At 38.5% G+C, this 16,604-nt stretch overlaps 1 protein-coding gene across 2 annotated transcripts in view; it reads left to right on the forward strand.

Annotated features, from left to right (window-relative positions):
* Positions 1-16,604, forward strand: part of LIN7A (lin-7 homolog A, crumbs cell polarity complex component) — a 143,843-nt gene that overhangs the window by 119,608 nt on the left and 7,631 nt on the right. For both annotated transcript variants that reach the window (XM_036301729.1, XM_036301728.1), the window contains exon 5: positions 13,277-13,495. In XM_036301729.1, the coding sequence (XP_036157622.1) occupies positions 13,277-13,495 (219 nt within the window). The remainder of the gene's footprint in view (positions 1-13,276; positions 13,496-16,604) is intronic.

A 16,604-nucleotide genomic window follows, 5' to 3' on the forward strand; every position in this document is an offset into this window, starting at 1 on the left:
GAGTCGGCAGATGAGGCTGAAAATATAAGCAGGGGCCAGCTTGTAATGAGGCACATTGAGCTGAAGACTTTGAGCTGTGTCTGAGCAATACGGGGACTCAGAAGGACTTAAAGCGGGAGAGTGACATGATCAATTTGCATTTTAGGATGATTACTGTGATTGCAATGTGAAGAGTGGTTTAGAAAGGGCCAGAATTAGAGGCAAGGCAACCAACGTTATATCTACGAGAGGGAACAGATCTCATTATGAGGGGAATAGCTGTTTCTTTGTTTGTTACAGCACACTTATTTGGGGGAAAGGAAGGAGAGGATCAATAATAACCATAGCAAAGGAGAAATATAAAGCCAACTCATTTCATTTTCAAAAACATTGCTAGGTTGACTGATTTGTAACTCTCTCTGGGATTTCACATCTCTCAAGCTCAAAGTCAGGGCAGCTTTTCATCTTAGGAGCCATTAGATGAAAAGCAAAAATTTAAACATGCAGTATTTCATAATTCTTTCTCCCTATTTCTCAGTCGGACACAATTCCCTGAAAGCCTGGATTTATAGCACTCACACTTAAGCATGAATGATCTAGCAGGCCATATCACTGAAATGCTAGCACGGATAAATAAACAACCGAGGAAAAACAGAAAAAAGAAAGTCAGGTTTCAACACATGAAGGATAGCAAGAGGAAAAGCATTCCATCCTGGTTGTTTCAGCAGCATTTCGGTGGCAGTCCCTTATCATTGGGGCTTTGAAGAACCTGCAGACCACATTTCTACATTCATAATTTAGGTAATGCAGCTAAAAAATCCCTTCATTTCACCTAAATTACTCAGGCAGTTACAGTTACCGTTGATTTTTGCTCAAATCACTTCAAAGCTGTGTCTCAAAGCACTTTTTAAAGAAAATTACCCTTTGCTTCACCTCCTCCAGTTTGTTCTAGGATGGCTTTTCCTCTCATTTTCATTTTCCTCATGATGCTGCTGCACTAATGTATTAAAACAAATTATACAAGAACTATGTGACTGTGTGCTGAGGAGATTTGTAAATAATTCCTTGTGAAAGGACTGAAATCAGATTGAAAAGTCCCTTTAACCACTCACCTCTCCTTCCCTCTGCCCCAGTTCCTTCCTCTCCCCCATGAAGAATTGCTCGGATGGTGTGCTCTCATCCAAACATTTTTTCCTTGCACTCAAGTGCACACGCACACTAGCACACAAACATACAGTTATTTGATTACTTATTTATTACTTTCTAGAGATAAACTTATGGTACCACAGTGGTTAAAAGGCCAGGCTTGGAAACAGAATTTTTACCCGTTAATGGTGTGCCCATTGAAACTTACTGTGCCTCGGTTTCCTCATCTACAAAACTGGAATGATAACATCACATCCCCCACCAGGTTGTTAGGGAGAGTAACTATTCTGATAAATTTAAAGCAGATGAGAGAGTACCTGACGGGAGATACTCGAGGAATGTTGTTATCATCATTATTATTATTTTAAGTCAGTTGTAAAACAAATACCCCAATATTTTCATATACTTACTCTGTGACTTGCTTTCTTAGTTAGAAGTACATCTTGGATATTGAGCCTTGTCAGTACTTGGGTTTTGCAATCTGCTGTATAGTATTCCATAGTATGTGGATACCATAGTTAATTTAAACATTCTCCTATTGATAGATATTTAGCTTGTTACCCAATTGGTTTTTTGTTATTGTGAACACTGCTTCAATGAAAATCTTTATGTGTATGAATAATTGTTTTTGGGGGTGAATACTGGTATGTGGTAAGCCAGGTTAAGAGGATATGGGCATAAATTCTTTTAGCAGATACTGCCAAATTGACCTCCAATTTATATTTCCATATTGTATGATAATATTCATCTCACCAAATCTTTGGCAATGCATTACCATTTTTTAAAAGTAAGTGACTCATTTTTATCCCATTCTGGTTTTAATTTGTGTCTCCCTAACTTGAATGGGGAAAGTTGAGCCTCTTTCACCAGAGGACTTTGTGAGAGGGAACTAGTGATACAAAATTCTGGCAGGAATGACCAGGCATGTACAATACTGAAAAACAACAACAAAAAACTCTAGTGTGATTTTGAATATAAATAAGAAAGTCTTAGAAAATGAAGTTGGAAAGGCAGGTTGGGAGTAGAGAGTGAAGGTCTTTGTAGGCCATTGTAGGGTATTAGCACTTTATTTTGGGCAGGAAAATGACATAAGTGAGAATATGTGCTATTTGGAATGGACTTTGAGTGATGGGGGAGGTTTACTAAGAAAAGAGAATGGGGAAAGGATCTTCTAGGCTAAGGGAATAAAACTGAGAAATTATGGCTCCGGCCCGGTGGCTCAGTTCATTGGAGCATCTTCCATATACCACGAAGGTTGCAGGTTAAATTCCCATTCAGGGCACATACTTAGGTTGTGGGTTCAATAATCCTGGTTGGGGTGTTTAGGGGAGACAACCAATCTATTTCTCTCTCTCTCTCTCTCTCTCTCTCTCTCTCTCTCTCTCTCTCTCTGTCTTTCTCTCCCCCCTTTCTCTCTCCAGGATTAAAAAAAAAAAAACAACAAATAAAAAATAATGGGCCCTAACTGGTTTGGCTCATTGGATAGAGTGTCGGTCTGCAAACTCAAGGGTCCTGGGTTCGATTCCGGTCAAAGGCATGTACCTTGGTTGCGGGCACATACCCAGTGGGGAGTGTGCAGGAGGCAGCTGATCTATGTTTCTCTCTCATCGATGTTTCTAACTCTCTATCCCTCTCCCTTCCTCTCTGTAAAAATCAATAAAAAAATATAAAACAAATAATGGAAACATGAAGATAGGTGGTAAAATCAGAAGCATGGTGTTGCTCATATATTGAAGATAAATATAAAACACAGAATTGGATCTGCCTCTTTAAGGAAGTGCTTTGCATGCTATAGGACAATTTAATTTTCATTTCTGGAAAATGAAGGATAATCCATGGGGTGCCTGCATTTACTGGGTTCATTCTGTGAGCCAGATTTAGTCTTGGCGTTTTACATTAGGATTTCATTAAATCTTAAAGGACATCTTCAAAGAAAATGTTACTCCACTGTTGTATGGGTGGTAACACGTTCAGGGAGATGAAATAACTTGTTCTTAATAATACAGTTGGTAACCTTTGGGCCTACGCCTCAAAGCCAGCTCTCCCTGAATTAGTAAGTAATGCTGGGAGAGTACTATGCACTGTGCTGGATCCAGGGGAGAAACAATCAAGGCAGCACAGTCCTGCCCTCAAGGACAGAGTCCACCACAGCTGTGTTCTTTCTGCTCTTCACTGGATTATAAACCAGAGCTTAGAAAGACCAAGCAACTCAGACCAAAATCTGGAGAAGAGTCTAGACAAGAGAGAAGCTAAAGGTAATTTTATAATCCAGACAAGACATTGCAAGGATGAGATGGTAAATGGGGAATAACTATTAACCTGCATTATGGCAAGTTGGCAGTGGATTGAGGGGAGAATTAAAGATGTCCTCAGGGTGTTAAGTTGGGGTGGCTGCATGGCTAGTGATAGCAGGAGCCTAAGAAAAGGGGAGACAAGAATCTTTGGAGGTTAGATCCAGTTAGAGCATTTAAAATAAGTAAGTTTTATTTAGTAGACCTACCTGAAAATCTTAGCATAAGTCACTGGTGACAAATTCCAAGAATATTCTGTGGGTGTGCTTTTAATTTGAAAAGTCATTTATATGCAGAGACAGAGAGATATTGGACAGTAAGCCTGACTTGATTTTTTTTTTTACTTTCCACTTCTCCTGTGAGAAGGCATCTGTGATGTTGAGTCTCTGCAATCTAATTAGATGCTATAGCTATTATTAACGTGTTTTATTTTTGGCACACGGCAACATAAAGGTTCCTGCTGCTTTACAGTTCACAGGAAACACATTTGACAGCTCTGGACTTGGACAACTATCTAGATTCGTGGGGTTTCTCCCATATGCTATATATTCATTGTCTGAGCACCTAGGATTCTGAAACAGGTTAAATAATAGAGTGTATCCTTTGAAGGGTTGGGTTGAATAATTTCAGGAACCTGTTATTGTCTCTGTGACACCCCTTAGAAAATGATGGTCTCTGTGAGATCACTAGAATAAGAAGCTGAAGGGAGAAAAAAACACCAACTATTCTGGCTGACAGAATTCTGGGTCCTGCAGCATAATGCATGCTGTCGTCTCGGGAGAGAAGACAGGATGATGAATTCCATGCTTATTAGTAAAATAAGGTTTCCCACAAACTTCTTACAGCCTCGCATGTGGGTTTTTTATAAGTTGGAAAAATGTCATAGAACCTTCCAGCGTTAGCTGTCCACCACAATAGCAACCCACCTGCCATAAAAGTCAGTGGGGACTACTTGAAGGGTGGGCTTTGGTATTGGTCCTCAGGGGCGGCAGCCAGGGTCCAGGTTTGCAGCACTGGCTCATCAACATGTAAAAGCCCTCACGTGAGTCTGGGTACTTCTTCTCATCTGGCGTTGCCATTTTAAGCCCAGCTCCATCATCCTTGGGATTCTGCAGTGGCAGGAGATCATGCTCCATGGTGCCAGGTCTGCCTTGGGGTCTTGGCAGAACTGCAGTGAGAGGAAATGACATGGGTGGCCTCAACGCTTTTCAAACCTTTCTCTTAACTCAGATCTCTACTTGCCTTCCCTTTCCTCATGCCCTTGGCTGTTCAATGGGCAGGGAAAGAGAGAGAAACATTGATGTGAGAGAGATACATGGATCAGTTGCATCGAACCTGAAATTTGGGTACCCTGACTGGGAATCAAACTCACGATCTTCCAGTGCATCAGACGATGCTCCAGCTAACTGAGCCACACCAGCCAGGGCCCATCCTTCTTTGATAAAATGTCTACCTTTCATGACCACTGAAAATTCAAATTCCCCAAGGGCTGCTGATTTAAAAGACAAACACAAAAACAAATGTATATTGAAGAAATATCATGTACCAGACACTACTCTGCACTCTTTAATCTTTGCAGCCTCTTCCTGTGTCTTCATAGATGATCACCTGCCTCGGTTTGCCCTGGACAGAGGCCCTTCCTGGGACTTTCACTCCTAAAACTGGCACTGTCTCTCCCTGGGAACTGAGGCACCGAAGCAGAGGTCATGCTCTAGAGGTCACAGTTCTCCTCAGTGATTCGTCTACTCTTCCCACCCGGATCTGCTGACCCCAACCCCTGGCCTCTCTGCCCTGTCACTTTGGCTGTCCTAAGGGTCGGTTTGAGGATCGATTTGATTACAGAGTGACACTAAATTTTAGTGGCTGAGAAGTACTCGCATGTTTCAGCGGAGCTGTAAAAGTGGCGAGTCTGAGAGAGGCAGTTCTCCATGGGCATGTGGGGGGTGGTGGTTATCACATCCCCAAACCCCTCCCTTGTGCAAACCAGTCACTCCTGCTTCTGAACATTTGCAGGAGGCCTTGCCCCTTGGGGATTTAGTGTCACCAAGTGAGGTGGCTGGGAGAGTGTGGGCAGGCACAGCATGCGTTTTGGAGGCACAGATCAGTCTGGATCGTGATTGGGAAGAGTTCCCTCTAATCTTGACTTTCTAGATGAAACCTGCCACTCAAACATGAACAGACTGATTTAAAGATCTCATTTTCTAGGAATATTTTCCCACACAGCTTTGTTCTGTTTTCAAATCTTGAGTGCTCACATTTGTGCTATTGACAATGGTGTGTGTGTGTGTGTATGATTATGTATGTATATGTGTATATATGTAATGCATGTGTGTATCCATATAGACACATGTATGGTGTGTGTGTGCATACATATATGTGTGTTTAGTGTGTATGAGTGTGCATATGTGCGTTTGTGTACATTTGTGTGTATATGTGTATTTGTTTAATATTCATCCCAACAAGCATCAGAATTGTTTTTCAGTCTTTTGGTGCTAGAACAGCAGGAGTTGGGCAGAGTTACCACAAGGCATTAAAACTTGAGATGTAGTAGCTGCATCTGTTTCCAGTTTTAGTCTACAGATCTGAAAGGTGGGCTTGAGATCAACCAATTGTTCAATTTATGATTTCTGGCACTGATTTTTTCTTTAAGCTTTTGCTCCCTTCAGGTTTCTGTCCCTGGGCCTGCTACTCTTCACATTCATGTTCCAAATTTTTTACATTTATAACTACTCTCACAGGATAAAAATATGTGTAATTGTATATGCTTTTCCCATAGTAACCTTTTTGCTCTTTTGCGGTGTGTGGTCGTTTGATGACTTTCCCCTCTCAGGTTCACTCACACTGTATGATCTAGCAAGTGAATCTCCTGTACAAGCTCCTTTCCTTAACTGAGGGTGACACTGTGGAGACACTGAGACCAGCAGTTTTTTACAAACAAATAATGATCATTTGTAATTAGCATATCAATTGTACGTACGGAAACGATGCTTCTGAGTTACTTGAGTGTGATCAGAAGCAGTTGACTTGCCTAAGTAGTTTTAAACATTCTTCCAATGAACTCTGTACACTATTAATTTATTTCATAAATGTTTGCTTCCTAGATAATATAAAAGAAACTTCTACCTACTGCAAAGGCAAATTAGATTTTGTTGTTGCTGTTGTCTTTAAGCACTTGAAGCCCGGTAGCAAGATTATCACAGAGGAAATCATTCCACAAAGAGTTAGCATTTGTTGGATCTCTTCAAGGGCCAGATGTTCTTCCAAAGTGCTTTTTGTATATTAAATTTAATGCTCATAATGGTCTTATTAAGTAGATACTCTGTGATACTCATTTTACAAAAGAGCAAATTTAGGCTTGGAGATTCTAAGTTCCTTGTTTGACTCACAAAGCTGGTAAGTGCAGAAGCTCAAATTCAAACCCAGTACTGGCTACTTAGCCAGATGATAGATGATAGATAGATAGATAGATAGGGTTTATTCATTGACTATTTACTGAGCATACAGTAATGAGTCACCCTGCCCTTGGACAGTCTAGTGACAGCAGAATGATTATAAACTGTTAAATTACTATACACTGAAACAGATATTAATATTTAGGCCAGAAGAAAGTACTATGAGAGAGCATTAGCATATTTTTTCCCAAGGGATATGTGTGGTACTTTTTATACACTGCCACTTTTCTTCAGCAGAAGATAATACAGTACATTTAGAACAGGAAATTAACATATTTGAGAAAGGAAAGTATTAAAGTCATAAAGGTTTTTTTTCTGAATATATCCTGTACCTTGTGCAGAGATAGTTCATTCTTAATTAACCCAATTAATATAAATTTTTTAAATGACCTAAAATGCTGACTATGGAGTTATACTAAGCCACAATTATAAGATTTTCTTACCTAAGCCAGCCCTCTTTCTGCTCTCAAAAAGATGTGAATAGGGAAAGCCACCAAGTGATATTTACTTTCTCTTTCTTGTCTTTTTTAAGGCTGTGGATTGGTAGGTAAGAGCCTAGTCTCCAGTTCATGTCCATCTGTTCTGCTTACTACCTGAGGACCTAGGATAAATTTCCTATAGAGTTGTTGTGAGGTTAGATATACTGCACACATGGCTGTTAGCAGTGCCTAGCACTTAATAAGCATAAGCGCTCAATAACATTAGAGTACACACACATTTATAAGTTTAGACACACACTTAAAATAATATCAGAACACCTTACTAGACTAAAAGCAACACTATCATAATGGTCAATCACCATAACCTTTATGGGAAAGAAGTACGTCAGTCTTTGACTCTTTTGGACCTTTCCAAGCTGAGGATCATAACCACTAACAGTGAGCCCTTCATGTAGCCTCACCCTGCTCTTTCACTGGCTCAACTCATTTTAGAGCTAGGAGTTGACATATCTTGTCTTGGTCACTCGTTCTTATCCTTCTACATTACACAAAAACTAGTCTACTGTGGTCTACGTTAGTTAATCTAGAAAAGCAGAATGAGGTTGTTGAAAGAGCAATCATTAAGAATCATGAGTTCTAAGCCAGCCGTGCAACTAACAAATTTATAATATGGACTAGGTCACAGCCATTCTTGGTGTTTGTTTCCTTATACATTAAGTTGCAAGGAGATAACGAGATTATTTCTAAGGGCCTTTATAAGTATAATGATCTGAGTTTCTGAGCTACTTATTTGCACTAAAATATATTATAATCCAATACCCTTGAATACTTTTATTCCCTGATAATACCAGTTGGCCCTATAGGAATTATGTGTCATTTAGGAGTCTATTCGGAAACCTAGACTAGATAAACCTAGAAAAACTGATAGGTATAGCCAACTCTAGGTTATCCAACAAAGTGTTTAAACAGTTAATCAGCAAGCTGGGCCAAGATTATGTTCATGTAAACCTCACAGAGAAAGACTTTCATATAGACCTGGGCATAGGCCACTGTGCAGTGATTGTGCACAGATAACTCTATTCCTCCCCAGGGCAGGCATTTCTTCCATTTGCAGTCTTGCAAGGGTCAAAATTTAACTACTATCACAGGGGATAGAGCACATATCATAAGCAAATTCATGTATGCAGTGCAATCTAAAATTCTCTCTTAAAGAGGATTTGTAATCAACCAGAAAATTGGGCATACCAAGAAATGCTATCCATTTTGATATCTCACAATGAGTGGGGATAGAAGCACAATTGAATGATCAGAATGCAGCCATGTTTAGCTCACCAGCCACTGAGTTGCTAAACTTCCATCAAGTTAACTAACTTTAAAGCTCCCTAGGCTTACTACTGCATGGGATTGCTAACAAAACAAGTATGCATCTGGTTATTTACTGAACTATTTTCTTCCCAGCTTTCTGAATAAAAACATATTATTTTACTATATATGGCATAAATACAGAAGATTCAGGTTTATGGTTTAATGCCAGCTTAATATTTTATTTATTCATTTGGAAGTGGTAATAAAATTATTTGAATCCTCCTTCCCATATTGATTTCTATGAGTATTTTAAAAAAAACAGCAGAAAAAGATAGAAATATTTTCAGGATAGGGTTGTCTATTCTTAGTATATTTTAATGTATTTTAGAGAATGCTCATGTCCCTCTGCCTTCTTTGCCAGCCCTTTACATCCAGCTTTAACCAGATAGATGCTTGTTGAAAAGTCTTATTAAATTAATCCATGTCAATGACTTCCTCAAGTTTCAATATACACAGCAAAACTCTGAAAGCCAGAGGCATGGAAACAGAGCACAGATGGAGCTCAGAGGGAAGGTGGAGGGGAGGCTGTCAGAAATTAACCAAAGAACTTATTTGCATATATGCATAATCTATGGACACAGGCAATAGTGAGGTGAAGGTCTGGAATAGGTCAGGAACCAGTAAAAGGGAGGCAGAGGGGGGACATTTGTATTACTTTCAACAATACAGATTAAATAATAAATAAATAAAAGCAAGGGAATAGATCTAAAAGTATAGAATTTCCTTTAGAACGTATCATCAAATTTCTTAAGGAAAGTACAGTGGGGCCTTGACTTATGAGTTTAATTCGTTCCGAGACCGAGCTCGTTAAGAAGCTCGTTAACTCAAATTACTCTATCAACTCAATGCAAAGAATTGGCTGAGAGACAGCTGGTATCTCAAAAAATTCGTTAGTCGGGACACTCGTAAGTCAAGGCCCCACTGTATATAGACTTTCAGGTTTTAAATAGAGGAAGGATTTTCACTTGAAAATTAGAAGTTTTCCTAGGTCTCCTCAAGTCACTTAGGGCCACATTTTCATCCTCCGTGAAAGGCTGGTGCTGCAAGTTTCAGTGACTGCTCACACTGAGCTAATTGATACAAAGGACAGTTCCTGAGTAAGGAGGGCATATATATATGGCCGTGATAGAAACGGCTTAACTGTTTACAAATACACTATTATATTTTAAAACATTCAAAAATACTTATCTTGAAATAAGACATACTTTTATTAAGAGTGAAATATAGACTAAGTCAAAAGTAGGAATCAATTATAAACTTTCAGAGCTCAAGGAATTCCTGTTAACAAGTGTTTGTATGTCAATGTGGATACCTTCACTGAGCACATAGTTTGGCCACTTTTGATGCATGGAACAAGAACTCCATGGGAAAGTAGTCTACTTTTTTGTTCTTATCTTAAAAGAGAAAGTAAGAAGAGAGAAAACTGCCTTATTCTATTTAAGAAGTTATCCCAAGGGACTAAAAGTACTCCAGAGATAATAATAGGTTCAGGAGACAAGCATAAGCACTCAAAATATCCCTAAGAGAGGCAAAGGAGAGACCCAGAACAATTTTTTGAGATAAAAGTTAAGAAATGTTTTGGAAAGCAATTAAAAAACAAATTTAAGGAATGTTTGAAATAATATATTCTACGAACATGCTTATATTTCTTCAAATCTCTCTGTAAGAGATGCCTCTTATTTTCCATTATACTGTTCAGCTGTGTAATTTATATTATTGTAACTAAGCACTGTTAGTGGTAGAGATGAAGAAGCATGGCACTCTGCCTGGATCTTAGGCAACGGTTCTGTGCCCTGGTGAAGAGGACAAAGTAAAAGGTAGATTAAACCAGGAGACCTGTTAACTCTGCGGAGCCGGGAAGAATCCGAGTCATTGTCGAAACCAGAGATAGGGCGTCAAGGCAAAAATGTTGGATTCAAAGACCATGGATTCTGCTGTTCATAAGCTGCTACCTGTGTTTGGGGACAGCAGAGCAGGGGTGGGAGAGGGTACGCCTGACGGTGCTGCAGGGACAGGATCACACACCAGCTATGTGTGTCTCAGCTATTCACTGTGGTGAGAGCCTAATGGTCCCACAGCACCTCTTGTGGCAACTCTAAATTGCAGACTTAGGGCCTACACTGGGATAATGGGCCTCTACAGGTCTGGCCTAGAATCTCCAACCCTCTCAAATGAAAGCTAATACAACCAAAGCCAAAAAGTATTCTGGGGACTCATCATCAGGCCTAGAGAATGATGAGCCATTGTTACTGAAACATATAAACACCTAAGTGCTAATATTAAAAAGTAAATGAGAGAAGGTTATGGACAACCAAATCACCCAGTTTTCCTTTTAAAGGAGAATTCCATACATTAACAAGTCATGTTGAGGCAAATTACAAAGAAATTGCATGCACACTAAAAATAGAGTTTGTATTGTACAAAGTTTCTTTTGTCCTTCATGTTCTTCCAAAGAACTATAACTAGAAACATAAATGCTTAATAAACACCTGCTGAGTGACCAGGTCAATGATTGAGTGAGTAATGAAAAGAATGAGTCAATGAACAAGCCTATTTTCCTAAGCTTCAGCCACAGATAAAAATTCATTCTGCCCATCAGTTATTTACCACCCCTGCTCTCTACGGAACCCAGATTTGGCAAAGGAGTGGTTATATAAGTGGCCTCCAGCGCTCACAATGGTCATTTCTTAAACTCTTAATATCTGCCTTTTTCCTGACAAATGACTGAAGCAGTGCTCTTAAGGGTCACCGGATGCCTCGTTGCTAAATTCAAGCCTTTTTTATTTCAGTCCACATCCACCTTGCTGAAGCAGACCGCAGAATGGAACACAACCCCTTAACTCTTCTGATCTAATCTGTACAGTAGTAGGAATATGAATCACAAGATACAATTGAAGTGGGTTTGAGATGCACTCAGTATGACATCCATATTTAGTTTCCCTTTTACATGGATCAAAATGTAATCTCAACCTGTTTGGAGCGGCCTTCTCTGCCACCTCAGTGCCACTCAGGTGTGCTGGCAGTCTTTCAGCCCGTCTCAGTCCCTATGTGTCTCATCACACAGGTTCCTTCTCTGAGCTCTATCCAGCAAGCAAGTCAGAAAGGCCTTTGTACTTCTATCCTGTAAAGTGGGGGCTATGTCATCTGTCCTGGGGAGTAGCGGAGAGGGAAGGGCATTGTCTCCTTTCCTTCGGGTCCTAGAATGTCTGCTTACAACTTTCCTTGGCCTTGCTTCTGCCTAATTCCAACACAGAGATGCTTTAGAAGGTTTGGGAGGAGTCTTTCTGTGTTTACTTAGTGTAAAGATAGTTTCTCCAACTATCATCTGTGCCATTGTGTTCAAGTGATTATTTTGAAACTCAAAAGCCAAGAATTTATTTCATTTTTTTGCATTTTGTTATAACTACTTTATAGGTATGTGTGCCTCTTTGGTCATATTCTTCATAAATTCCTCTGAAAATAAAACTATTTATTATGAAAGGTTTGATATATAACAAGAGTGCCCTCCAAAAAAAATGCCAGTTTTTGTTAAATTATTATTAGTGTATGAGAATCCCATTTTCCTACATTTTTGCCAATACACTATATTTGAAAATATATATTTATGATTTTTAAATTAAAAATGAAATATTTTGTGTTTAATCTGTATTTGTTTGATTACTAGGGAATTTGACCATTGTTCCATAGATTTATTGTACATATGGGATTTTTAAATTCTTACTTGTCAGGAGTTCATTTGCCCATTTTGTTAGATCTTTATTGACTTATAAGAGTTTTTCATTTGAAGAATATTAACAAATTGACTGTTGTATATGAAAAATATTTTTTTTTGTTTTTTACCTTTTTATGATGTGAGAAATTGAAACTTACAATTTTTAAATCTGATTTTGTGATTTTTTTATCTTTGGTATTTTTACTTAAGAATTAATTTTTCATTGCAAGATAATGACTACATTATGTTTTAGTTGTTTTATGGTTTTATTTTTACATTTAAAATTTAATCAATTTGTTATATTTAGCATTGACTGGGAGATTGGGGTCATTTAATTATTATTTGTCCCAGCATCATTATTTAATAATCCTTTTCCTCTTTGATCTAAATTCCACTTTTTTCATATAATAAAATTGACATACAATGGATCTGCTTCTGGACTCTGTTCTGTTCTGTCTCTCACTACACCAATAAGACTCAACTTCACTCATGGGAATAAATACTTAATAAACACTGATATCTGAAAGGAAAGCCATCCTCTATTACTATTTCTTAATTTTTTTCAAAATTTTTCTGACTAATACATTTACTCTTCCAAATAAAATTTAGACATGTCATTCTAAAATGCTAGTATTATATTTTTGGTTATTATTTCTCACCCTCTTAACTTGAAGCCCCAGCCAATCTATTCTGTACCCTAGTGAATCCTAGCCTGATTATAGTTCTACTGCAAAGTACTAAATAATAATGATGATGGCAATAAGTCCTATTTGTCACAGCTTCTGGAAATTTCAAATGTCGATATTTTAATATGATACTAATTTCAGATTTGTCACTCAAGAAAATGAACAAGGAAACTCTCCCCTTTAAGAAGTGTCACTGTCTTTTCAGAGTGTAGAAGGCGAACACCATGAGAAAGCTGTGGAACTCCTCAAGGCTGCTAAGGACAGCGTCAAGCTGGTGGTGCGGTACACCCCGAAGGTCCTGGAAGAAATGGAGGCTCGCTTTGAGAAGCTACGGACAGCCCGGCGTCGGCAGCAGCAGCAACTGCTAATTCAGCAGCAGCAACAGCAGCAGCAGCAACAAGCGCAGCAGAACCACATGTCATAGGTGAGACGTGTCTTCCTCTGTACAGGGAAAGTCCATTGCATATTCCAGTGTTTGTTTGTTTTTTAAATATATTTTTTATTGATTTCAGAGAGAAAGGGAGAGGGAGAGAGAGATAGAAACATCAATGATGAGAGAGAATCAATGATCAGCTGCCTCCTGCATGCCTCCCTACTGGGCATGTGCCCTGACTGGGAATCGAAGAGAGATCTCCTGATTTATAGTCAATGCTCAACCACTGATACGTATTGGCTGGGCTAGTGTGTGTGTGTGTGTGTGTGTGTGTGTGTGTGTGTGTGTGTGTGTGTGTTTTAATATGGTTTCTTAGCTGGGATAAAATTATTAGATTTAATAATTAAAAATACAGTCAAACAAATAATAATCTCAGAAAATGTAAACGCTTGCTTTATGTGTCATTCAGCCACATTCTTTGCAAATGCAAGATATTTTGGAAAATAATATACTTTGCGAGGACCAGGTACAGATGCTTGATACCCTTTTACAAATTAGGAAAGTGCAGCCTCTGTGCAAACCCAGATCCTCAGGCACAAAGCCAGATGACCAGGGTGCAGCCTGAAATCAGCTCCTCGCTCACTCTTGCGGCCAGTGGCCTTGGCACAGTGCATATACTCAACTACCTCTAGTGCTGAGGCTGGGAAGGCCCCCTTTGGTTAGAAAACTGCTTCACTGAAAAGAGTGAAGTAGAGGCTTGTCGGTGTCCATGCTAGGAAAGGTTTTGAAATTCTGTTTAGATGTTCATTTAGAATGTGCCCAAAATGCACCTGCCTTTTCCTATATTTCACTTTGTGGCAAAGAATACTCATATTTTTCTATATATCTTAAGAAAATTCAATAAAAAAATCTTAAGAGTCTTTGAAGTATCTGCTATGTGCTAGACCCTTCTCACATGTTTATCCCTCGCCCTCAGAAGAACTCTTTAATGTAAGTATCATGAAAACCCACTTTTTTAGATGAAGCTTCAGTCATTTCAGTGGAGTCCCCACAACCATAGTTACAAGTAGCACAGAATTATTTTACTTTTCACTCTACTAGGTATTTCATCTGCTAACATCAGGTATTCTGGAGTCATCTACATTTATCTTGCTATCTTTTGGAGGCCACAGCTTATAGCATTAGATATCCCCACACTATGACATCTGCAAATGTGTGTTTGAAGTGAGGTTCAAATGCTCTTAGAAAAATGACAGGGGGTAGTGGTGATTTTAACTCCTTCAATGTCAGATTATTATTTGCATAACCAGAAACATTGGATATGACATGAGACTTTCAATTTTTTGTGACACTTATGAAAAGTAGAAGCTACATGGAGAAGTCAAGAGTATGGGATTTGTCCTCAGAGAGTTGGGAATTCAACAATCTATCTTGCTTTTATAGCCTCCTAATCTTATTCTATATACATCTGACTTTGATGTCTTTATCTAAAACTCCGTTCCATTCTAAAAGCTACATTTATTCAACAATAAATATTTATTTAGCACTACGATGGGCGAGGTACTGTTCAATAGGCTGAAGAACCAGCACAAGCTAAGAAAAGTCCTTGCTCTCACGGTGCTTACATCCTGGTTAGAGGACATAGTTAATAAACAAGTAAATTAAAATATCCTAGAGGGACCAGTATTTTGCAGAGTTAAAATTGGGAGCTTTGATAGAGACTGGTTAGATCATGACTTCCAATTAGGTGACCAGGGAAAACTCCTCAAAGGAGGTGACATTAAACTTGAAATTGAATGATTAGGAGAAGACAGAAATGAGTAGAAGAGGAGGAGAAACCCAGTGTAGTAGCTCTAAGGCTGACATGAGCCACTTGATGTTTGAGAAGCAGAAAGAAAGCCAGGGTGGTTAGGGAATAATGAGAAGGACAGTGAAATAGATGGAGGTGAGGTCACAGAAAGCTTTTTAAACCACTGAAGGAAGTTAGATTTTATTGCAATTGAAGCCACTCAAGGTACTTAAGGAGGGGAGTGACATGATCTGATTTAGGTATTAAAAATGATAACTCTAGCTGCTACTGAGAGAATAGATTATCGCAGGGTAAGAATGAAAACAGAGACCAATTAGGAGGCTATTAGGAGTCTAGACAAGTAATGCAGTGGTTTGGAATAGGATGATACCATCAAGAGAGAATGTTATGGCTGCACATGGACAAGTAATGTTGTCCATATCCTTCTCTCTCATCCATTCCGAATGTAAAGGTACTTTACATTTATACTTTCAAATCCTTTCAAACATCTCTTTGCTAATAACAATTCACTATTTTTTAGTCAAGCATTGACACTCATTTCACTAACACATTTTCTTCCATCCTCAGTATTATAGATTTGTACCAGTTCTGCTCATTAACATGCCACTAGCCCACAGTAAATTTTTTCTGAAGCATTTTGAAAGAAATATGTTGCCATTCTGACTTCTGAGGTCTTACTAAAAACTTAGAGCATTATGCTCACTCAGTCATCTTTGGAAGTATACAGCTTGGCCATAAATAGGCATTTGCTGGGCCATAAACTCAACCTCATTTCTCTGTTCCATCAGCCTTCATTAAGTCACTTCAGAATTTCCTACTGTCTCACCACCAAAGACTAACATTTTTAATAAAAAGCAATTACAAATGGTGTTTTTTTCTTGCACATGATGTGGTAAAGCTCTATTTAAGTGGACATTAACTTTATATTTATACTCGCCAAGACAACAATTTCAATCTTACACAGGCATGGACCCTTGAGATAAAACTGTGGTGACCATTTCAAGTACAAGCAGAATAAAACCAAGTCATGTCACCCAGGGATTTTATGGTGAATTTATAGTCAGAGACCTACATTAGCTCTTGTTCAACTTTTAATTAATTAAGATTTTTAAGGATTAAATGAGATTTGCTACACTTGCTAACTCATGCTATGGTGGCTTTTGCAAAGACATTTGAAGCTAATTTGACATATTTACTTTGAACAGATCTCTGATATTTTTTAAGTATTACAAATCAAGGAAAGATTAGGTAAAGCAAAAGACTTGTCAGATATTACCTTATTGCTTATCACACAAAATATAATTTCTATTCTCTAAATTAAAAATAACTTTAAAAAAAATCTGAGATGGT

Source organism: Myotis myotis, unplaced genomic scaffold (assembly GCF_014108235.1).
Source record: "Myotis myotis isolate mMyoMyo1 unplaced genomic scaffold, mMyoMyo1.p scaffold_m19_p_3, whole genome shotgun sequence".
NCBI classification, from domain to species: domain Eukaryota; kingdom Metazoa; phylum Chordata; class Mammalia; order Chiroptera; family Vespertilionidae; genus Myotis; species Myotis myotis.